This window comes from Tursiops truncatus, chromosome 20 (assembly GCF_011762595.2).
Source record: "Tursiops truncatus isolate mTurTru1 chromosome 20, mTurTru1.mat.Y, whole genome shotgun sequence".
In the NCBI taxonomy this organism is placed as follows: Eukaryota; Metazoa; Chordata; class Mammalia; order Artiodactyla; family Delphinidae; genus Tursiops; species Tursiops truncatus.
In genome coordinates, this window is record NC_047053.1 from 19,513,783 (window position 1) to 19,538,800 (window position 25,018).

General features: G+C 48.1%; 1 protein-coding gene and 1 long non-coding RNA gene across 2 annotated transcripts in view; one reads left to right on the forward strand and one right to left on the reverse strand.

Moving 5' to 3' along the window:
* Positions 1–2,459: 2,459 nt before the first annotated feature.
* LOC117309526 (AP-2 complex subunit beta-like) overlaps positions 2,460–25,018 on the reverse strand; it is a 75,324-nt gene continuing 52,765 nt past the window's right edge. The window contains 5 exon segments of the mRNA XM_073797711.1: positions 2,460–2,482; positions 3,596–3,710; positions 4,512–4,768; positions 4,874–6,463; positions 9,862–10,022. Coding sequence (XP_073653812.1) covers positions 6,342–6,463; positions 9,862–10,022 — 283 coding nt within the window. The 3' untranslated portion in view covers positions 2,460–2,482; positions 3,596–3,710; positions 4,512–4,768; positions 4,874–6,341.
* LOC117309630 (uncharacterized) lies at positions 21,045–23,964 on the forward strand. Its single transcript, XR_004523943.2, has 2 exons — positions 21,045–22,081; positions 23,815–23,964. It is a non-coding gene; the product is annotated as an uncharacterized lncRNA (long non-coding RNA).

Here is a 25,018-nt window from a genome sequence, read left to right on the forward strand (position 1 = left end):
CTTGACAGCAAAGATGGGACTTGGACAGACGGTGTAGCACCGTCACAGCAAAGACTCTCCCGGAGGAGATGCGGGATGGAAAAGAGGGGAGAGGGCCTGCAGGGAATATCCCCAAATAGTCAGAGTGTAAGGGATCCAGAATGGAAAAGCCAGAGACCTTTGGAAAGGAAGGTTGAGGCACGGTTATAGAGGAATCGGAATATCAAGGTGGGAGTTTGGAGTCAGCTCTGAAGTCTTTGGAGCGATGGGGAGGGCAGGGTGTGGGGTGCCAGGAAGAGTAGCCTGGGATCAGGGCCGAGGGCAGGATGGGGTTGGCAGGGGGGCACGAAGAGCAGCCTACTGCAGTGGTCCAGGTGAGGGGTAGCCAGAGAAGCAGGGCAGTCATGGGGGCGGAGGGAAGAGATCCTAAGAAGAATGAGCCAGATGCGCTGCGTGTTGAATGCCGGGAAAAGAGGGAAAAGCCCTGAGACACAGGACAGGAGACCGTCTCCCCTAAAGCCACCAAACCCTGAGACCCAGAATTCACTGCCCTCCTTTGCTAGTCTCCCTAGAGTCTCAGGTCACACAACTTGGAGCTTGTGATTGTCCCTCTTAAAGGGACAGGACCTCCTCTTCCTCTCTATCCCCTGAGGGGCCCCCTGTTCTTCCCGAGACTGCCTCCCTCCTCTGGATGACTTGTGTTGGCATCTTCATCAGACGTGGACCCACCGAAGCCTGGAGCCTCTCCAGGGCCCTTCCCAGGAGAAGGCCCTGCTAACCAACTCTGCGGGCTCCTTCAGGTTGAGAAAGGGTCTGGGTATCATGCTGTACCACACAGTCACGTGGCATCTGGGGACTAGGGGAAGAGTTCTACCCTGGGAGGCATTGTAAGCAGCTTTGGGCAGGAAAGCGCTCTCTGCAGGAGGTCCCTTTTGTCTTGTTGCTAAACTTAAACCAGGCACCCGCATGCTCTACTCCTCTCTGGCCCTAACACGCTTTTCAAACCTTTTGATCACACAATACTTTGCCTAACTTGTTGGTTCTTTACATAGATCAAAGCAGCAGAAATGAAGAGTAAGTAATTAACGGAGTACCAGATCTCTTCCCCAGCCTCCCCTTCAGGAATCTCTCGAAAAAACTGCTAGCAAGAGAGCATCTAAAAAAAGATCACAAGGAGTCCACAAGCCTGCACAGTGGGGGATGGTGACGACTCTGACCCCCTATTTCAGTGATTAACTGAGATTACTTCCCCGTTTCCCCTTAAAAACGTTCATGGCCGGACTTCCCTGGTGGTGCAGTGGTTAAGAATCCGCCTGCCACTGCAGGGGGCACAGGTTCGAGCCCTGGTCCGGGAAGATCCCACATGCTGCGGAGCAACAAAGCCTGTGCGCCACAACTACTGAGCCCACGTGCTACAACTACTGAAGCTCGTGCACCCTGCAGCCCGTGCTCCGCAAAAAGAGAAGCCGCCGCAATGAGAAGCCTGCGCACCGCAACGAAGAGCAGCCGCCGCTCGCCACAACTAGAGAAAGCCCGCAAGCAGCAACAAAGACCCAACGCAGCCAAAACTAAATAAATAAATTAATTAATTAAAAAAAAAAAACTTTCATGGCCGAGCAGAATCTTCAGAGGTGGCTTTGGGGGGACACTGAGTCCATCATCTCCCCAGATTGCCAGCATTCTGATTAACGGCAACTTACCTTTCTAGCAACACTCGTGAGTTTGGTTTTGTAAGCAGCCGAGCAGCGGGAACCCTGGGCTCTAACGCCAGATCTAATCCTGACTTTCTGCGTGTCCTCAGGCCTGTGGGTGTCCCTCTCCAGCCCTCAGTCACCTCATCTATGCAATGGGGCTAGCATCGTCTTACAAGCAGATGAGGCCCAAGATCCCTTCCAGCTAGGGCAGCTTTTGGATATCATCAGCCTCTGAACCCTCTGGGCAGCGCAGAGTGGGCGGAGGTGATGGGGAACATCCTGCATCCAAATGGGGACCCAGCCCCACAGAGAATCTACATCACAACCCAGAGTCGACGCTTAACCCCCAGGACAAAGGCAGTCAGCTGAGAGATGTAAGTCATTTATTGGCTTCTATGATGAGAAGTCAGTTCTCCTGGCACCTGGTCCAACATGTTTCCTTTTCTCCGGCCCCTGACCCCAGCCCCTCAATGTCAATCAGCTTTGCACCCTGAAATCCCTGTGGGGTCCAAGAGGCACAGGGAGGCAGAAGTTGAAGATTCTAGAATTTAACTATATAAAGTGTGACAACATATCTTAACAGGACCCAGCAGACCCTCTGGCGTGACCCGGCAAAGTTGGGGCAGAAGGACTGGTGTAGGGTTGGGCGTTGAGGGGACAGGTAAAGCCACACGGTGTCCAGAGTCCAGGATGGAAAGGAATCAGCTCATATTTCCTTTCACTGGCAGGGGTTTATCCTTTTTAAGTAAGCCCGAACCCATGATTTTGTCTGTGAGACACAGGCCTCTCGGCCTCCGTTCAGCTTCAATCTGTAGGCAGAGAACAAAGGAAGGGCTAAGTCACCTGAGCCACCCCCTGGGTGCCACACACAAGTCCCATCACCCCCTCATTGCTCCTGGGTGCCCCTAAGCTTTTCTCCCGGGGCCTATAAAATGAAGTCGTTGCGTAAGACCTACAGTTTGTACGCTGGGAGGAACACCCAAACTTCAGGGGCAAGGGACGGGGGGCTTTAAAAATTTCATTTTGTGGACCCCTTTTGTGGATTCATTGTATCAGGGTAGAGCGAAGGCTGCTGACATTCTGAGGATCTGCTAACATGGAAAATTCCCCTCCTAGAACATCTCTGAGGGCCCACCTGCTCCATCTTTTCATGTGTCTGTGTCCATCCGGGACCCCTAGTTATTGCCTTGGATGTGTGTGTGTGTGTGTGTGTGTGTGTGTGCGCGCGCGCGCGTGTTTCTTCTCTGATCTACCCACCTCCCAAACTTGGCTATTGTCCAAAACCGTAGGTCAATTCTGCCTTTAATTATCTGCAAGACCTTAGACAAATCTCTCCAATTCCCTGAACCTCAGTTTTCACGATAATGAAAATGTGTGGACCAAGAGAGTTAGATGAGATAGTAATATACATGAAAGTGCCTTATAGACACTGAGTGGCAAGTGTAAGCTACCTCCCTGGAGCTTCATAACGACCCTGTGATGCAGCTATCGTGTTTACGCCACTTCACAGGTCAGGAGTGCAGAGGGGCTACCCAGATAAGGAAGTTCAGAAGACTTACCTGTCCAGAGTCACTCAAGACTATAGGTTGGCAAATCCAGAAGCAGGAACTATCTGAGAGCCCCTCACTCTTACCATCACCCAGTAGTACCTGGAGCTTTTAAGCTCTGGGCATAAAATATTAAGATATAACACTTGGCGCCTTGCAGCTTCAAGAAACTCATGTCACTGCAGGAACACAGGTGTTCGTCCTAGCGCCCACTCTCAGCTCTGCGCCCAGGTTTTGGCCTCCTCACTAGTTTGGTTAAAAAACCTTAATCCGGTGGAACATCGCCATCTAGTGTCTGCTATTCTAATTCCAGGGTGGCCGCTTTCTGTCCTCTGGAGAAGGGAGTCAAAGATGGAAGAGGATACAACCACTCACATTAGATGGTTTTTGTAGGAGCAGGTGGAGCTGGTGTTCTTGTAACACTGGATTCTCTGCAGGGACATCTTTCTCTCCACCAGTGTGAAACAACACTTGGAGGATGACACATGCACTAGAAGAGAAGCGCAAAAATGGTTTGCATCCATTTCTCAAGCTGGACTGAGTTCCTCTCATCCAGGATGGGGAAAAAAGCAAAAACAAAAAACCCTTCCAGAACAGGCTCAGGCTTTGGGATCACATCCAAAGGGCACTAGTGTCTCATCAGCCACCCAGTTCTGTATTTAGGCAGTCAGGACACTGGGGTTCAGATCCCAGCTCCCCACAAAACAGCTGTGTGGCTTTGGTCAAGATGAGCCCTCCCTCCCCTGGGCCCCAGACTTCCCAGCTGAAAAGCAAGACTCTTTAGACTGATTTCGAAAGGCTATTCTAGTTCTGACATCCCACCACTAGGGTATGGTTCTGCCCTTACATTTGGGTTCAAGGGCCCCGAGACCCTGTGAGTCTGATTCAACAGCAGTCCACTGTTTGGGGCAGGATTAGGGACTGTTTTAGGAGCTCAGACTGATGAAATGACCAGGCAAGAGCTTCCAGGAACTGATCAGCTCCACGCAATCCCAACCTCACCCTCCACCCTGGTCCTCTCAGCTCTGACCCACAACTCCCACTCTGCCGGTTTGTAACCCCCCCTACACACACCCCACCTTCAAAAGACTTGCATTTCAATCCTGGCTCCTTCCTCCTAGTTTGACCGTTTGCAAAGCCCTTTCCATATGTCTGCTGTTAGGTCAGTATTCTCTCATCAGCCTTAGAGGGTAGGCATGATCAAACCTATCTTACTGATAGCGAAACCAGAGTTTGGGAGGTATAGTAACTTGCCCAAGGTTAGCCAACTGTTAAAGCCCCAGATCCTGACCTCAGACTCTGCCCGTTATCTGTTACACAGTGGAGGCGAGACCCCAGTCAGTCCCTCCTCTGGACCTCAGGCCTCCAGCTTGGCCTCAATGACCTCACAGCTGCCTTCCATCAGTCCGCAGGGTCTGGACGAGGCTGGCCTCCTTTGGCTGAAGCCAGCTGCTCAGCGGTCTGTGTTGGCCCCAGGCTTATGGCTCTCCTGCTGTCCCCCTGCCCCCGAGCAAGTCCTCCCTTCCTCCTCTTCAGGGAGAATTCTTTCTGGAGGAGTGGAGATGAAGGGGTGAGCCTGCCCCCAGCCCCAGAGCACCTGCCTGCGTCTCCGCCCTCCCCAAGGAGGAGCAAAGTGACTCCAGCCAAACTCACTGCTCTTGGCATCCACATCCTGTAGCCATGCCCCGGCCAGCAGCAGGCACACCAGAGCGGCGGTGATGACCTTCATCTCGGGACGTCCAGCTCAGACCTCCCTGGAAGGAGTCCCTCAAGGAGTCTGGTGGAGTGAAGAGCTGTCCTCTGGCCCATCCTGCAGTACCCAGAGCTTTTATTAGAAGACATGGGTGGGGTTTTCCAAGCCCCAGTGCAGAGGTGGGGAAGTCACAGGAAGAAGAGGTGGTTACTCACGTCCAGTGACCACATGGAAAACTCCTTTCCTTACCTCCCCTGGGTGGTGTGAGAGGTGTAGGGAAACTTCCCTAAGTGCAGGAACAGATACGGATCTTGAGAGGCTGAGTAGAAGCTGTCCCAGCTGAATGGGACGTGGAAAAAGGTGAATGAGAGGAAGTGGCCTGTCTGTGGCTCCTCTGATGTCACGTCTTTCCATCCAGGGATGGAGCTACTGTCCCAGGAACATGGTAGAGCAGAAGAGCTCTGCACCAGCACTGAGACACACATGGGTTTGAATCCCAGTTCTGCAAATCAGCGGATACATAAACTCGGCCGAGTCACATCTCCTGTGCAAGATGGAAAGAGTAACTCGTATCTCACAGGTGACCGAGGAGCATTCAATAAGATCCATTCTGTCAAGGGCCTGGCCCAGATAGTTGCAATTTCTATTTTTTCAATCACTCAACACTTTTCAATCACTTGCCCTGTTCTTGGTCCTTGGTTAGCCCCAGGGAAGACAGCTACCGATGACATGCAAGCCATTGCATCACAGCTAAGTAAGGAAAAGCCAGTTGGTGTAAGGACAGCAGTGGATGTGCCATGTGGAGGGCGCAGGGCAGGCTGGGAGCTGCCCACAGGGGAGAGGCCTCCCAGGGGAATGTTCTTCAAGCAGAGTCTCCCGCAGGAAGGCTGAAGTGGAAGGCGGCCTCTCCACAGAGGAAGGAGCTTGTGTAAGGACAGCGAAGCGTGGAGGACAGTGCCCGGAATGAGGAAATGGCTGAAGAGATGTGTGACTGTCCAGCGACCAAGTGGCCAGGTCAGGAAGACATGGTGTGCAGTGCGTGGAGTAAGTAACACTAGCAGGTGCTCAAGAAAAAGTAGCTGGGCCATATCCGTGTGTTAAAATCACAAGGCCAACGTGATAGCTTCCCATGGTCAACGGGATGAAGTGCAAGCTGCTGACCTGGCCATTCGTGGTCCATGTGATGTCTCCATGGATTCCCGCATGTTGCAATATTTGCAAGTCTCTGAACAGGTCACATGCTTTCTTATCTCCGGGATTTGCTGCCACCGTAACCTCCACCTGCAGGGCCCTCCTCCTTGTCTCCCTCTGTGAATTCCATCCATTGCAAATGTCGTTGTCTCTGTAAAGGCCCTTCTGCTGTCCCCACAGATAGGCCTTCAGCCTCCTTTGAAGCCCCTCTGTGCCTGGATCTCCCACATGAAGGTCTTACATCCTTACAACCCCTCCAATCCGTGTATTCTCCATCCTAACACCTGCGTGGGAGTCCTGGCGTGTCGAAGTTGAAAGCTCCCTTGGAGACCATCTGCAGCAGTGGCTCTGAAAGTGTCCTGGGAGAGCAAAAAATGCAAAAATACCTTCGCCCCGTTTCTGAAGCAACATCAAGACACATGTGCCTATACGTGTTGAGGGGAAGGGGAGGAAAACTCCAGGTAATTCAGGCACCAGCAGATAAGAATCTAGTACGGTCTCTTTCTATTACAGATGGGGAACAAACGAGCCTCAGAAAGCAGAAACTGACTTTGCCAAGGTCATACCGAGACTTCGTTGCACAGATGGAACAGTGGATGCAAAAGCATCTGGTCATCTGACCACCACGTGCGGCCACCTCTGGGAACACACTGTCAGTAAGGACCACACACTTTCAGTAAGGACCTGCTCCATCAATTCCTTCACCTGGCCAGCTGCTTCCTGCCGCCCAAAAAGTACTTAAAGCAGTTGAAATCACTAAGACACTGTTGTCACTCTCCTATTTTCTTTGTCCTTGCAGACTGATACTTTTTATTCCTTGGTTGTTGTTTTAGTGGGGTCTCAAAGAGGAAGGAGATTAAAGGGATGTGGCTAGTTGGTCAAATGTCACCTTAGATCCTTTAGACTTACTTGGGACACAGAGAGGGGCCAGGTCGCCACCCAGGAAATACTCTGCTCTCTCCTCCTCCCGGGGATGCTGCTCGGCCCACTCGAGACCAGGACAGGGCTGCCCCTCCAGCTGCTCACTTCCCATGCTCCCCCTCACTGCGGCTACCATTAGCCCAGGACAGGAAAAGAGGCGACAGAAAGACTTAGTCATGCCTCCCCCTTCCCAGCTCCCGCAGCCCCAGAAGGAACTGGCCAGAGGCTCCAATTGCATGGAAACCTAGCGTCCCACAGGGTCCCGCCCCCAGCCCCACTCCATCTCTTCTTCTCTAAGCCTGGCGCAAAGCACGGGCCAAGTAATAACTCAATAAAATCTCCATGGCCTTGAATGTGATGGATCAGAACTGCATAGTTGAGGGAAAGGTAAGAAAAGCTCCCAGCATCGACACTGAACCAGTTTCTCATGTGAACTACCCTTTTCTTAGTTAGAAGTTTGAAAACCAGTATGTGCCTGTAGAGAGGTTTTCTTTCTTTTTTAATTTTTTTTACATCTTTATTGGAGTATAATTGCTTTACAATGGTGTGTTAGTTTCTGCTTTATAACAAAGTGAATCAGTTATACATGTACATATGTTCCCATATCTCTTCCCTCTTGCGTCTCCCTCCCTCCCACCCTCCCTATCCCACCCCTCAAGAGGTTTTCTTATTAGTCACCTTTTGTGAAGTAGGGACCAATTTACTGCGGATGGGTAGAGGTCAGACAGAGCTCAACTGGTGCGGGTTCATCTTAAGATCATCTCCTCCTGGAGTGGCCCCAGATTCTTGCCTCAGCCCTGCTGGCCTGGGGGTCCTGGAGCCTGGTCCTGCCTGCTTCCCCTCCAGTTACATCTCAGCCTGATTCTTCAGACCAGGACACAGAAACCCATGCGGGTGGAGGGAGGAGTCATTTTCCTGGCATCGCACAGCTGCAGCAATACTGGCCTCGCTTTGTCCATCTCTGGGGCCAAGTTTTCTTAGTTCCCTCACTTAGGGAGGAAGCGTGTTTGCCCTCAGAGGTAACTGGGTCAGATTTCAGCCCCACTACTTTTTAGCTGTGTGACCTTAGGCAAGTAACTTAACACTTCTGAACTTTGGTTCCTTCGTTGTAAAATCCACTACCGACTGGATCTGGTAAAACTCTCCCCAATGTTTTCAATATAAACTCCTCAAACCACAGCCTAACTTTGGGCTATTTGAAGGATTAAATGAGATGTCTCACCTTATCTTGGAACAAGGGAAGAGGAAGGGAAGGGAGGGAGAAAATGAAAGAGGGCAGGAAGGAGGGAGAGGAAAAGAAAGTTGGATCATTCAAAATCATTGTGGAGCACCTAAAATATGACAGGTCCTGAGGACACAGCAGACACAAGACAGACACTGGTCCTGCCCCTGTGGGGCTTACAGCTCGCCGCAGGAGGCAGGTACTGGGAACTGTGTTTAGTGCTCGAGAAGAGATCTCGTGTCCTATGAGCTGCAGAGTATACGGAAGCGCTTACCATGAGGCCTGGCACATAGTAGGTGCTCAATAAAACTGCACCCCTCCCCCCTCTACCCATTAATCCTGGACCATCTGAGGCTTCATCACAGGAACCAGGCAGTGCTGCCACCTCCCTAGCCGGGACCCCCTTCCTGGTCTCTTTCCTCTTTAATCCTGTGCTGCCCAACGCCCAGGCCAGGCTTTCTGTTGTCACCCACAGAAGCACAGTGTTCTCTTCCATCCCCACCTCCGCACCCGTCCCCAGCTGCCTCCTATAAGTGCAAGTCCAGCCACAGTGCCTCCAGCACCCAAACATCTTTGAATTAAAAACCGTTTCTTTTTGAGCTATTTGTAATGAGGTGGATAGACCTAGAGTCTGTCATACACAGTGAAGTAAGTCAGAAAGAAAAAGACAAATACCGTATGCTAACACATATATATGGAATTTAAGAAAAAAATGTCATGAAGAACCTAGGGGTAAAGCAGGAATAAAGACGCAGACCTCTTAGAGAACGGACTTGAGGTTATGGGGAGGGGGAAGGGTGAGCTGTGACAGGGCGAGAGAGAGTCATGGGCATATACACACTAACAAACGCAGTAAGGTAGATAGCTAGTGGGAAGCAGCCGCATGGCACAGGGATATTGGCTCGGTGCTTTGTGACAGCCTGGAGGGGTGGGATGGGGAAGGTGGGAGGGAGGGAGACGCAACAGGGAAGACATATGGGAACATATGTTTATGTATGACTGATTCACTTTGTTATAAAGCAGAAACTAACACACCATTGTAAAGCAATTATACCCCAATAAAGATGTTAAAAAAAAAAAAAAAAACCGTTTCTTTTGTTTTCCAGTGACTCTTACCCTCCGCCTGGGTTCCCTTGTACACTGTCTTCCAACATTCGGCACCTTTTGCTCTTTTCAGGAGGCCTCTGTGATCCAGCTCTCAGCAACAAAGTGAACGAGGCATCAAGCATCTCTTGTAGCAACAGCAGACCCTGGGGGTGCCCAAAGAATGTCACAGCAGTGACAGTCACCAGTGTTTCAATTCCCGTCCACAGCCGTGGAGCTCCAGAGTGACAACTCAGCCTGCTGTTCGGAGGTGAAGTACAAATGTCTCGGCTCGGCTCACGTAGTCCCGCACACCGTGGCCCACAGAGCTCTTGCCGCGCGGCACTGTTACTGCTCTGCGCACCTGTGCTGGGGCGTCACTGCCCCTTCTGCCTGGGACGCCTGCTCCAGCTTTATCTGGAAGACCTCCTGCAGGCTGCCCCATCTGAGCTCCCAGCATGAAGCAGGCTCACGCCCCATAGCAGCAAAGTCAATCTTGTGACTGCCTGGTGGTCCACACCCCTCCCTCACCTGGAAGCTCCCGGGGAGCAGCAGTCCCTGTCGTGGTCCTCACTTCATGCCCCAGCGCCCCACCCAGGGTGGGTGCGTAGTGACTGTTGCTAAAGCAGGCGGAAGGAGAGGGCTTCACATCATTCTCGTCATCCCCCAGCCGCAGATGAGAAACAGAGGCCCTGGAGGTGACAGGAGTCATACAAGTAGCAAGTGACAGAATTAGGATGAGAAGCTCTGGCCCAAACCCTGGGCTTGTTTATACCCCCCTGGACCCTCTAGCATGGATGGACCATTTTCCGACTGTGCTGATGGGCACCATTCCACACACAGGATGCTGGTGACAGGTCTCAGTTCCTGATGTGGTCATTCATTCATTCCTTCACTCATTCATTCAGGAAACATCTTCTGAGGGCCCACTTTGTGCATGGGCAGTCAGGTGAGAGAGGAGAGCTGACCACAGAGTCAGGGCCTCCAGAGGGAAACAGATACGCAAACCAGTAAGCGGGCACAGATGGTCAAGGCTGCTATAATATGCAGACTAGACTCTGCACACGCCCCCACTAGGGGAGCGGAGAGCTCACTGGGCTACAATGTGGAATACTGGCTGGGCCTGGAAGGATGAAGGTGGAATTTCCCCTGGGCAGGGGCCTGGATGGTACATTGTGTGTGGTTATAAGGGTGGGCTCTGCCTGGCCCCCAGGCCCAGCTCCTCTGTACACCACTGGCGGGACTTCTTTCCCTTTCTTAACCTCCCAGCCTCATCTCCAAACAGGGATAATAATGATACCCGCTCATAGGCTTGTGTGAAAACGAAACGTGCTGTATCTCTTAAGGAGAATCAAACAATTGTTTGATGGCATGCTAATAGCTGGTGTGGAGGCTGATGTCTTCAGGGCATGCGGGGGTGAGGAAGGCCTGCAGAGAGGGGCTGGAAATGGAGCCAGGAGGACCTGGGCTGGGTTTCACAAGATCCTGTTTCTGGGCTCAGACCTTGGGACCTAAGCTTGCTGTTAGTGGAGGGAAGGCCAATCTTTTGCTTGCGACAGGGGTGTGGCCAGATGTGTGGTTTGTGCTGAGGGCTTGTGCTAGGGGCTGCAGGACACAGTGACTGGAAGCAGGCAGTCAGACTGGGAAGTTTGAAGGAATCCAGGAGAGGTGACAGAGGTGGGGTTCTGTAGAAAGAGGGTGAAAAATTAGGATTTCTGAGCTCTGCCGCTCATTTTCTGTGGGACCTTGAGCAGGTTACTTCCTGCCTCTGGGCATCAGTTCTCCCACCTAAAACGTGGGCAAGCTGGCCTAAATCAGTGACTCTTTACCTGGAAATGGGATTCATATTAGGATCATTTGGGAAGCTTTTATCCAAAGACATGTGCTTGAACCTCACTGCGGACCTTTGTATTCTGAGTTCAAGGTAGTTGGAGTATATCGAAAGGGCTCCCCAGATAATCCAATCCCACCACTTCCCTCTAGCCTGGATGGCTACTGAGACCTTCTCTGGTTTGGCATGAAATGATATTCTGGGTCCCTAAGGGCAGATAGAGCCCTGCCCACAATCTACACCCTAAACAGCCCCCTCGTCCATCCGAGGTGGATCTGGCCTTCCGGATCAGGCCTGTTGTACTGAGAGAGCCTGCTGGGGAGGGCTCCCTGCCCTTTCTGATGAGGATAGAGGGCAAAGAGCCTAATAAGGGCTGATCCAAGTCCCTGAGGCATTTAGATCCCACCCACCCTAGGAGCCAGGGTCATCTGAAACTTAGAAAGCTCCCAGGAAGCCAGAAACTCAAAGAAGCCCGATAGGCAACTCACAGGCTTAGATTCAGAATGTTTTGTAGCCTCAGTTTTGTGGTTCTTGAGCCATTCGGCCCTGGACCAAAAATAGCCACATTGCCAAGTCTCTGTGGGTGTATTCGGGGAGTCAGCGAGGGTCAGGTGTGTGCCACATCCCCCCAGCGCTCAGCAGGACACTCAGGACAATTGGGGTGGGCCATCTCACGTTACAGCTGAGGAGCCGGAAGCCCAGAAAGGAAAAGCGAGTTGTCACATGGGGACCCCGTGACAGAGCCCTGAAGATAACCCACCTTAACTCCCAGACAGGCTCCTTCTCTGTGGTTTTCTGGCTTTATGCTCAGGACCAGAGAGCTGGGCTGTGGTCAGAGAGAGAAGCTGGGCATGATCAGGGCCCCTGGGATGCTGGAAAGCCCTGCAGGGTTCCTGCAGCCCACCTGGAGGCCAGGGCACGATGCCAACTTTGCAGGGAATGGTAGAAGAAAAAAGCCCCAGCTTGTCCACCCAACAGAGCAAGGACGCAGGGGCAGGAAGTGGCAACAGTTTGACCCCAAAATATACCCACCAACACCAACAAGGTCACCCATGATTCAGCAAACACGCCCACATGCTGCTAGGAAAGTCCCCTGAGGAGCCCTCTTCCCCTGAGGTAGTAGGTGGACGCCTGGGTCCCACCTCTGCTCACCACCAACTTCCCAGTTCATCTTGGGGCCACAGCTCTGGGAGCCCAGGGGAGCCTGAGCAGGGATGCTCTTCCTTCATTGCCCTTTAGGCCAGGCTCTCAGGCTCAGCTTAGAGCTGGCCACCCAAAGAGACACCTCCACTGCCAGGTCTGGCTTCATGGGCTCTGGAGTGAGCTGAACTGGTCACAGAGAGTGCATTTAGCTCAGAACTGGAGCCGGGCCTGGGATGTGCTAGCCAGCACAGCTTGGACATCCGGGTTCCCTGGCCTTCACCTCTATCCTCTAGTGTAATAGGAAAAGCACTGAACTTGGGATCCAGACCCTGTATTTTAATCCAGGTCACCGCTTACCAGCACCATCAATTCTGATCATCTTCCTGAACCTCTGGGTCATTATCCCTAAAACTGGGATCCCAGTGCCTCTATACTAGGACCATTGTGAGGACTAAATATGGAAATGTGTCAGAAGGCTTACAGCACAGAGCCCTGCTCATTATCGTGGTTTCCAGGACTGTTCTGTGTTTCCTCCCTCCCTGCTCGGTTTGTCTGACGCATCTTTACAGCTGCTCTTTAAGAGCTGACTGCAAATTGGCCAGGTTCTTCCTCAACTCCCGCTGGCTGGCCCAGCTTTCCCAAGGGTGGGTGAGTTTCAGGAGCCAGGTTCACGCGGGGAGCATCTGAAGTCAGGGCTGCTGCCTGCCAGACCTAGCTGAAGTCTGCAGTCCATGTGTTCCACCAAGCATGCGGCCCTGACCAGGAGGTTCACATAATTTGCAGGGTCCAGTGCAAAATAAAATGAGGGGTCTTGTTTAAAAACTAAAAATTTCAAGCATGCAACAGCAGAGTCTGCACAAGTCATATGCCATGAAGGCTGCCCTGCCCCTCTCAGCCCTCCTGCCATGTTTCTGCTTCATGTTGGACAGGCATCCATTGGTTTTCTCCTTGAAATATCCCACTTTGGGTCTACTGTGCCCTGGTTTGGAAAATGATTTTCCAAAATCCCACCATTATGGTTTTATCGTTCCAAAGTCCTTGACATAAAGACATTTCCCAAACAAATCAGAAGGATGCATTTTACTTCCCACAATCATTGCTGCTTTAAGTGACACATCAACCTCCAAGCCACTCCCACCCACAACTCCCCAGCTGCAGAGTCAAAGAAAGACCAGACCTATCTAAAATGTCAGAGAAGGGATTGCAGAGAGGGGCAGGAGTGAAAAATAGACAGTGTTGCCTCTGCTGATGTGGGAGCCATCTTGCCTCCTGTTTCTAGCTGGAACCAATTTCAACCAAATATTTCTCCTACCACCTGGATATCATGTGATTCAGTAGGATGGGACATATTGGGCACCCAGCGTATGTTAGTTTAAAGGAATCTGTCACCAACCTTTTCTGCCACCTCCTCCATCCACCTTCAAGAGATAGGTCCTTTACATCCAGGTGTGGTAAAGCAGGTAGATGGCACTGAGCATCCTCCACCCTCTTGCCCGGTCCCCCCTTGCCCACAATCACATCATGAAAAGGGAGAGGAAATGGGTAGCCGGCCTTTCTCCCAGCTCTGCCATTCTTGATCTGTCTATACACGTGTCCTCATTTATGACTTACATTTTCTGCTCTTTCTCCTGCTTAGCTGACCGGAGATTGTGAACCTCATAGGAGACAATGGCGGGATGCAGTGGGTATTTGGCAAAGCACATGGTTATCGACCTCACCGTCCCTCTACCTCTGCTGCCTCTCACTTGCGTCCCTTCCTAGCCAAACAGCTGGAAGAGTTGGCGCCACTCTCCCCCGTTCCTCCCAACCCATGTGTTCAATATACTGCAAACTGGCCTCTGTCTCTACCACGTCACCAAAACTGCAATGGCTGAAGTCAACGGTGACCTCCTTGTTGCTAAATCCATGGCACCCTTGGCTGTCATCTTGCCTGACATCTCGGCACCCTTGACCCTGTTGACCCTTCCTTCTGGAAACATCCTCTTGCCATGGCTTCTATGACAGGTGGCCCTCATAGTCTTCCTCCAACCACTCTGCTGTTACTTCTGAGACTTGGTTAGAGGTTCCTGGTCCCCTGTTCATCCCTTAATCTTGAGGTTCCCCTGGCCCTCCGTGGAATAACAGCGGTTATTAGCTAACGTTACGTTGTGCACTTCATGTGTGTCAAGCTACTCTAAGCACTTCATGTGTGTTCAGCTGTCTAGTCTTCCTCATGGTCCTGGAAGTAGTTATTATTATTAACACCCATTGTACAGATGAGGAAACCAAGGCACAGAGAAGTTGTCCAAGATTACTCAGCTAGTCGCTGGGAAGGTGGGATTACAATGCAGACAGTCTGGCTTCAATCCTGAAACAGTACTCTGCACCACCTCTTGGTAGAGACTCACCCCTGGGTGCTGCCCAACATCTTAGCTTGTCCTGCAATCTACCACCTAATCTGGCCACAACCTACACCACCTGTAACCCCATATATACACTCTGTGCCCCTAGACTGGATTCCACACCCTTCTGCCAGACACATCCTGGTCTTTGCACATGCTCCTTTCTTTAAGGGGAATAAACTTCAACTGTTTTTTCATGTGGTAAGTTCCACTCTTGTTCAAAATCACCTCCTCTGTGAATCCTTCTCTTGTTTCTCCCAATCCTCCGTCTTCCCTGGATCCCAGGCACTGTGCTTTTCCCTCTGTGCTTGCACGGACTGCCTTATAATGTAATTTGTCTGTTCCTGAGACTGCCTTCCTGTCCAGACTCTGAGTCTAGACCTGGTTTAACACAGGCATATGATCCTGCTGAAGAATGTGTAGGTAAACTAATGAGCTGGCCCATGTCTCAGTGGAACCTGATGCTACCGAACCAAACTTGGGTCCATTCATCCAAATGCAGTAAAGCCAAGCTATTGATGCTGGGTTGTGGTGAAGGACAGTGCAGCATTTATTGCAAGGCCAAGCAAAGAGTATGGGTGGCTAATGCTCAAAAGGCCTGAAGTCTCCACTGGCTTTTGGGGAAAGGTTTTCAAAGACAGGGGGAGAGAGTTGTGAAGTGCTTGATCAGCTCGTAGACATCCTTCTGACTGATGGTGGTGATGCATTCTGGAGTCAACATCATCAACCTTCTGGTTCCAACTGGTCTGGGGGCTACATGTACATGGTCATCATGCAGTTAACTCCTTCCATCTGGTGGGGGTTTTAGTATCTGTGAAACAGCTCAGGAATGTGTGTCAGGTACTGTCATTTATGTTCTTCAGGGAAGAACTAAAGATTCTATGACTCTACTGTATGGCTGATCTATTGTTTAAATTATTACCTGTTCTCCTGACCCAACTGCAGTCTTTTGTTATACATGTTCACATTCTTCCAATCATTAACTCTTGAGCCACCCTTTTGTGACCAGCAGAGGCCTGGGAGACGAAAGCTTTTCCACAAACAAGAGGCAGGCCAGGACATGGGGAGGGCTGTCCCAGGAAGGCCCCATCAGGTCCTGCTTCATTATCCTGAGACTTTAACCTCATCTACCCTGTGTTTTTACCTAAAATCTAAGCCTTCACATTCAGATCCACACACGCGCGCGCGCTCTCTCTCTCTCTCTCTCTCTCTCTCTCTCTCACACACACACACACACACACACACACACACACACACACGGGCTAAGAAGTTCCCTTAGGCAGTCCCAGCCCCCTCAGGCCATTTTCCTAACTGTACAACCTTCCAGGAGTCTGAAAATCCTGCCTTTCCACAATGTCTCATCCCAACTCTGAGACTGAGTTTTGCATTCTTCCATAATGTTCAGGCCGTTTCATGGGGCCTAGCAGCTACAACTTGACTACTGAGTCATGTCCCATGTCCCACATAGACAGGACTGTCTCCAACAACAGTTACAAAAATAGTCCCTTATGTGTTCACAACTATTTGTGGCTTCTTTGGTCCCTTACACCCATGTGTTCATTTAAGCTTCACAACAAGGTATGGAATAGTTACTATAAATCTATATATTTGACAAATGAGGAAATCAAGGTGCACAGAAATTAACACTACACACACACACACACACACACACACATATTTGACAAATGAGGAAATCAAGGTGCACAGAAATTAACACCACACACACACACACACACACACACACACACACACACACACACACACACACACACACACACACACACACACACATGCCTCCACCCAAATGCCCCAGGAAAGGGTTGGGCCCTATGGGTCCAAAGACTGCTTGTCCCATGCTGAAGCAGGTTTATGCCAGGTGAGCATGAGATGGGCCAAGGCCACATAAGAAATGAGTTTTCTCCAAGACTGTGTATGGAATTTCTTTCTGGCCTCCACATCTCTACTTCCCCAGGGCAAGCCTCTGCCAACATCCCACCTGTGTAAATAAGCAAGCAGGTAAGTGTAGTCCAGTTGCACTTATTCAGGTACATCAGTGGAAAGGCGAGCTGAATTTAAGACTGTTATTAAATAAATGTGGTTCTCTTACTTCCAACCATATATAAATCCTTCTAACAGTATTATCGCGTTGAAGGTACTTCGAAGATACACGTTAATGGAGAGTTTATCAGGATTTGTAATTAGCACAACAACTGAGAGCACTTTAAAGTAGTTGGAAACAGGGTAACTCACTAAAGAGAATCAACCACTCAAAAACACAATTGCAGTATCCATTTACATGCCAGCAATTTGTCTGACAATTAGAAATGCATATATTCAAACAGCTACTGTAAATCTTACTCTTGATGCAGTATTTGACATCCCTCCCGGCAAAAAATACTCATTAACTAAGTCAACAGATATTTAAAGGGTGCCTACTATGTGCCAATCACTCTCCCATGTGCTGGGAACCAAGATACACAAGGCACTTGCCTTGTAGAGCTAACCCCCTGGGAGAGACATAATTTTTCAGTTAATTATATAAACAAGATAATTTCTAATAGGATAAGTCAATGAAGACATATAACAATGGGATATGACCAGAAGGGAGATTAAAGAGTTGGCATTTGAGCTGAGACCTGGAGGGGTAGAATATTCTAGGCAGAGAGAATGGTGAGTGCAAAGGCCTAATGTGGTATCTTAACACTACCCTCTGAATAAGACCCAAGACAAAGATTTAAAGAAAGTAATCTATTTGGGAGGTGCAGGAAAGATGAGTAAGGGAACAGGAGAGCAAAACAAGGACTTGATAAAGAACTGTTATCAGGCCAGCTCCTTTGTGAGTCGTGGGGCCGGCTCCCCAGGGACACTTTGGGAAACAGTACAGAGCACACAGCTGAGACACAGCTGAGTTATCTCACCTAGGAGCAAGGGAGTTGGGGTATTTATACTCTACTTCCTGTCTCTCACTGGTGAGGCCTGCTCCCCGGCACTTCTGTCCTGTCCTGCTCATGGACAGAGTGATCTTCCATGGCTGAAGGCAGCTTATGTGCACTGAGACGGAAGGCCTAGCTAAGGCATGTGAGCTGGCTACTGGCAGCATCTGCTACATGCAGAGACCAGCCTGGAATATTCCAGAAAGAAAGTGAGAGTGGCGTATTAAACTTGGGGCGCAATGGTAGGAAATGAAGCCTGAGAGGAAGGCAGGGACCAGCTCAGGTGAAGCCTGGGAGGCCATTACGAGTCTGAATTTTATTCTAAGTGCTTTGGGAAGACAGCTGAGAAATTCAGAGATAAGAACTTTTTTTTTTTTTAAAAAAAAGATTCCTCTCTCAGTTGTACAGGAAACAGGTGTTTTGGAGAGTAAGAGAGAATGTAGGAGGATCAGTCAGGAGGCACTGGCTGAAGTCCAGGTGGGAGATGAGGCTGGCTTTGGCTCCTGGGGGTGGGGTGGGGTGGGCACTGTGCAAAGCAGATGGACCCAGGTGTGTCAGAGCGGAGCAGAACTGATGGATGGGTTAGATGTGGGGCAGAGTAAAAGAGGATGAAGCCTTGGCTTCAGCGTGTCAGTACTGAGGTAGGAGGATTACAAGAGGAGCAGGCTGGGTTGCATCGCTCAGGAATTGTGTAACTTGGGTCAGTCACTTCTCCAATCTGGTCCTCAGTTTTCTCATTTGGGAAATAAGGAAGTAGAACTAACTGACTTCTAAGGATGCTTTTAACTCTAATAGTCTATGACTTAAATAAAAACAATCATATATACATACACACACATTTATATAAATGTATAACTGAATCACTTTACTGTACACTTGAAACTAACACAACATTATAAATCAACTATACTTCAATTAAAAACAAAATAAAATATAAAAAAGCAATCAAGGGACTTCCCTGGTGGGCCAGTAGTTAAGAATTCGTCTTCCAGTGCAGGGAACGCAGGTTCAATCCCTGGACGGGGAACTAAGATCCCACTTGCCACGGGGCAACTAAGCCCATGTATCGCAACTACTGAGCCCACGCATTCTGGAGCCCATGCAAAACAACTAGAGAGAAGCCCGTGAACTGCAATGAAGAGCCCATACGCCACAACAAAAGATCCCTCATGCCACAATGAAGATCCCGCATGCCGCAACTAAGACTTGACACAGCCAAAGAAATTAAATAAATAAATAAATGTTTAAAAAAGCAATCAAAACAATCCCTCTTTTTTAAAGTTCTAGCTCTTCTTGATAATGCCACAAACCCATGTGAACCACCACTCCAAACAAAAGCTAGAACCTTGACAATAACCTGCTTCTAATCATATTTTCCCTCTATATTATTTTTCCTGACTCCTTCAACTCAAGGTAACCAACAACCCAAATTCCCTTGCTTATCTTAATCTCTGTGTGTTTCTAAAACTATATATATTTTTACTTTATAAAGAGTATCATAGTGTTTATAATTGTAGGCACTTACTTTTTGGCCAGTAGTATTCTATTAATATATATATCCATATTACAGACTGTGCCAATGCAGTTCATTTTAACTGCTGTATAATATTCCATTGGTTAAGTATGCTCCTATTTATTCATCCACTCTCTCTTGATGGGCATTTGAGGTTTTTCCCAGATTTTCGCCATTGTAAACAGTGCAGCTATGAACATTTTTGTACGAGCAAGACTTCTACTATGTCTATATGAAAAAGTGCAATTGCTGGTTTAGGATAGTCACTGTTTTGAGTAAACTTTCAATCATTTTCTAAAGTAGCTGCCTGAAGATACCAACCATGTGTAAGAGATCATGTAGATCCATGTTCTCTCCAACACTTGATATCATCAGAGTTTCCCGTTTTTGCTAGTCAAATTACTTTGAATTGCGATCTCTTTCTTGTCTGGATTTGCATTGCCCTGAACAGTAATGAGGTTAAACATTTCTTCACTTGTCCATCACATCAATCATTAAGTGTGCCCTCTTCTGTGAAATATCTGTTCCTGTTTTTCATCATTTTTCTTCTGGGTGTCTGTGTTTTTCTTATCAATATCATCAGTCTGCTTCCTGCCTGTAAAGTCTGGGGCTCGAGACCGTTTTATGTCCTAAAGCGTCAGTCTTATTCAATCCAGACCAGCAGCACTTTCGGTGATGGAACTCTCAAAAACTTTTTGTGAAAGGTCAGTAGCCAATTCAAGTGTCAGTGGCCACAACATGCGCTTTGAGACATGCCTCTCCGTCCTTCTCTAGATATAACTCCAAGTATTTGGACGCTATCAGGATTAATGAGATTCAGTTTCTTTTCTAAGAAGTGACGTTGTCCAACTGGCAGGATTCCCTGGGACTATCTAAATCTCCTCAGAGGTCTTAACAAAGGGAGTAACAGTCATGTTCTTGATTTGGTCTTGACCCCAAGTCATGCCTTTGTTTTGATATTGCCCCTAAAGCTAGTTTCTATTTTGAGAATATTTTGCAGGCTGCAGAGGTTGACATAACAGATGATTGCACCTTTCCATCATTCAAACTCTACAATTTCTACACTTTCTATGTTCTCTTTCAATTCTGCTTGAAAATGAGCCAGTCTTATCTGCTGTCACCTCTTTCTTGTATCTGATGAAATGTACTTAGTAACAAGTAACTCACACCAACAACATTCTGTCCCAAAACTTCTTCTCCCAAAGCCATAAATTCGGTAAGTATATTTTCTGCCTTCCGAATGATCACGTGACAGTTTTTCCAAATGTTTAACTATTACATTACATAGCTTGCTGGTTTTCCAACCCCTATAGTAGTTACTTCCCTGCCTGCCACTCAGCCCCAAAGCCAAAACCACACATTTTATTCTTTGGGTAGCACAGCACCCCACTGCTAGGTATTAGTTTCCATATTGGTCAGCTTTCGCTACCATAACAACCCCCCCCACCTCATCCCCCAAATCGGTGGCTTATAACAAGAAACATTCCTTTTTGCTCTCAAGTCTGCAGGTCAGTTGCATCTCTGCTCCAACCTGTGGGTCAGCTCCTTGCCCCATATCTTCCCACTCCTGGGCTCAGGCTAAAGGAACAGCTCTTGTTTAGGATATGTCATTCTCCTGGCAGAGGATCCAGGAAAAAGAAACTTGCAATGCTTTTAAAGCTTCTGCTAAGCTATGACACATGTCCTATCTGCTCACATTCTGTTGGCTCAAGGAAGTTACATGGCCAAGCACAAAGCCAATGATGTAGGACAATATATTCTGAATCATTTTAAACAAGAATAGAGTCTCTCACAGATATCAAGGAGCTCTTGATACATTCTTATATAATCCTTTGTTAGGATGTGGATTGCCATATAGTCTACGATTTGTAGCTTATTTTCTTTTTTCTTTCTTTCTTTATTTGGCTGCGCCGGTCTTAGTTGCAGCATGTAGGATCTAGTTCCCTGACCAGGGATCGAACCCAGGCCCCCTGCACTGGGAGCGTGGAGTCTTAACCACTGAACCACCAGGGAAGTACCTGTAGCTTATTTTCAAGTTGTCTTTTTAAGAAAGAAAACTCTTAATTCTAATACAGAAAATGTATCATTCTTTTCTTTTAGAGTCAACATTTTCGTATCTTGTTTAAGAAATCTTTCCCTTCTCCAAAGTTCAAAAGATATTTCTATTAAGGTTTTCTATTAAAATTTTCAGGGGCGTATTTTTTTTAAGAAGATGTTGGGGGTAGGAGTTTATTAATTAATTAATTAATTTTGGCTGTGTTGGGTCTTCGTTTCTGTGTGAGGGCTTTCTCTAGTTGTGGCAAGCGGGGCCACTCTTCACCGCAGTGCGCGGGCCTCTCACTGTCGCGGCCTCTCTTGTTGCGGAGCACAGGCTCCAGACGCGCAGGCTCAGTGGTTGTGGCTCACGGGCCTAGTTGCTCCGCGGCACGTGGGATCCTCCCAGACCAGGGATCGAACCCGTGTCCCCTGCATTAGCAGGCAGACTCTCAACCACTGTGCCACCAGGGAAGCCCCAGGGGCGTATTTTTAACATTTAACCATCTGCAGTTGATTTTTGCATATGGTGTAAGATCCAATTTAATCTTCTCTTCCATATGGACTGCCATTTTTCCAGGCCTAATTTTTGAATTGATGTGACATACAAGCCATATCACATACCATAGCATCCTACATACGTGGTTCTGTTTATGGACTTTCTTTTTATTGGTCACCTACTTTATCCCTGCATTGACCGTAATGAGCCATGGTATCTGGTTAAGAAAGGCTCCCCTCTCTTTTTTTTGTTGTTTTTTTGTGTTTCAACCAGAAGTGTTCTGGCTATTTTCACCCTTTTACTCTTTTATGTCAAGTTTGGAGCCATTTCATCAAGGCCCAGGAAAATCTCTGTTGGGTACCAGTCTGTGCTCTTTACACGGCCAGCTCATTGAACCCTCACCACTACCTGATGAAGGTCAGTGTTATTTTCCTCATACTACAGCTGAGATGCACAGAGATGGACTGCTGGCACACAGCTGCAAAGCAGTAGCTCTTCTGCATGTCCGCAGCACCCAGCTCACCCAGGCAGCACAGTGGATACACTGATAAGCCTGAGACCACAAAGCCTGGGTCATCTGCGGAGTCACTAGCAGTGCCTGCTGTCACTTTGCTGAGGATCCCTGGTGACAGCAGGAACCATGCATGTTTCTAAGTTGACCATCTAAGTTTCTAAGTTGACCATCTAAGTCAGTTCATTCTCATTGACTGAAAAACAAAACAAAAAACAAACAGGAAACTGACCCCTGGAGATAGTTCATACTGAAAAAGAAGGCAGGCTGGCAGTGGGTCTCCATAATAGAGGGGAAGATATATGTGTGTGTGTGTGTGTGTGTGTGTGTGTGTGTGTGTGTGTGTGTGTGTGTGTGTGTGTGTGTGTGTATGTGTGTGTGCGCGCGCGTGTGTTGGTATTCACATCAGAGCAAATGACTAGTATCTGGATTGTCTCATCAATTCCATATTTCAGTTCTTGAAAGAGCAGGAGGTAATCTTATTACCAAGATTAAGTCACTCAAGTTCTCTATCCTCTTAGTTCATGGGAGTAATATTTAAGGCCCTTCATTTGCAAGGTTATTTTGAGCAAAATCTATGTAGAGCAAGTGGCCCTCCACACTGGGTCAGCAGCTTCAACATCACTTGGCAGCTTGTTAGAATGCAAATTCCTGGGCCCCACTCCACTCCTACTGAGTCTTATCACAGGGTGTGAGGCCCAGTAACCTCTGTATCAACAAGAAACCCCCTCCAGGTGATTCTGGCGCTCCTGAAGGTTGAGGACCTCTGGTGTAGGGCATCCACCACAGCACCCAAAGCGGTCAATTTTCAGTGAATGCTAACAAGTTTGGTCAAAGGTCACAGAGCTAGTTCATGGAAAGCCTAGACCTTACTTGGTCTCTGGCCCTACTGAATAACTTTTTTCACCAACTGGAGTCTTATCTCCAAGGATCAAGAGCTGCAAGTTCAGATATTTGTATTAAATAGATCACCTGAAAATATTCAAGTTTAGGGCTTGGAAGAATAACAGAGGTGAGCCTTAGGCCTGTGAAGCACCATGGACAATTCTTAGCTTGTCATTTAAGACTCTTGTAGGTTGAGGCTGGGAGGCTGACCAAGTCCAATGTACACATGGCATTCTTAGAGATGCACATGTCTGTGTATACAGCCCCTCGAACATAGGAGTTGCTAAGGGTCCATTATCCGCGAGTGGGTTAAATCTTTACTGCAGTTGTCAGGCTGGCTTACATTGGGTTTTTTATATTACAGATAGCTTTGGGAACAGAAATCTTTATTATAACAACATTAAAGTAAACAAACAAAAAACCAAATCAATAATAGTCATATCTCTCTCAAAGAACTGTTCGTTTCTCACTTTCCATTGTTTAGCTCTTTGTAGACAAATCTTCATCTCATCCCATCCACAGTGAACTCCCAGTTTTGTGCTCTTCTTTTTCACTGACTTTATCATAAATATTTTCTGTGATGTTCCCTAGTCTTCATAATTGTCATTGTGATGTGGCTGGAAAAGATTGCCTCAAACTGAGATAACGGGATTTAATTGTAGATATTTATCTGGCTACCACTATTTCCTAAGTAACTGTGTTGTGGCTACTTTTCTATAAGTCAAATTTTCTTCTTGTTGATGTTTTTCTTTAGATTAACTTCCTAGAAGTGGAATTACAGCAAAAGAGAGTATAAACACATCTGACTACTGGAGCGATAAGAAAGATGTTTCCCAAAAAAGCGACCATTTCTTTGTTAGTGGCAATGTATAAAGACGCTTGTTTTATAAAAAGTAGTCCTCAGCATTGGGTGTCATTATTCAACTCCCCTCCAACTTTTTTTTTTTTTTGCCAGTTTAGTGAGCATGTAAGTTTACCCTGTTATCGTTGCAATTTTCCTTTTTGTAAATCCTATATCCCTTCTTCCTTCCAAAGACATCTGGTCAAACGGGCTTCAGAGAGAACTCATTTCAATTAGGGTGTACGTGTATGTGTGTGCATGCTGTGTAGCTATGGTTCTTTGTATCTGGATACATATAAGAGTCCGAGTATCTGACCGTCTCTGTGTGTGCATCCGCTTCCATGTTTATGCCTCGAAGAACAGACGTGTTGTGGACTGTATATGTCTGGGGTTCTGCTGCGGACCTTGTTTCTGAGCATATATTCCTTGGAGTATGCTCATGTGTATGTGTGAATAAACTGTAGCGTGGAATCGTGGAGAAGATGCAAGTAATGAAATCAAACACAGACCACTTGTGGCTTAACACAGTTCTCTTATCTGTACCTTCCCGCATAGCTCTGCTAACATAGGGAACCAATTAATGAATTCCAAATAACAGTGAAATGTTTAGAAGAGTTGGGACGATTTGGAAAAAAGTGGACAGATCCTACAAACCTCTAGTTTTCATGCAGAAAATAAATAAAGCTTCAGTGGGCTGGGACTTTGAAAACCATTTATCAAATGAGTGATACTGGGCAGTGATACATACCACCAACAAAAACCCCCGCCCATGCCTCCTTGCTCTGTTCTCTGAGTCTAAAATGAAGATCGGAGCAAAGGATGCTTGTGAAAGTTAAATAAGATGATGCTCATAGAAGGTGCTCAGAAGACGTGGTCCCCTGTAGGAAAAGGAGTGGAGGGGACCCAAGTCCCAGGCCTAGGGCCCCAGTCTCTTCTCAGACTCTGAAATAGACAATGACGATTCCTAATTGTAAGTGTTGCCAAAGGTCTTCCCAAAATACCTTAACCAGAGCTAAAAATCTCAAACGTCATTGCTAAATACATGTAGTTTGGAGGTAGACCAAACTCTTCAAACCATGGAGTTCATGATGAAAAAATAGTCAAAGGTCCTCATGGG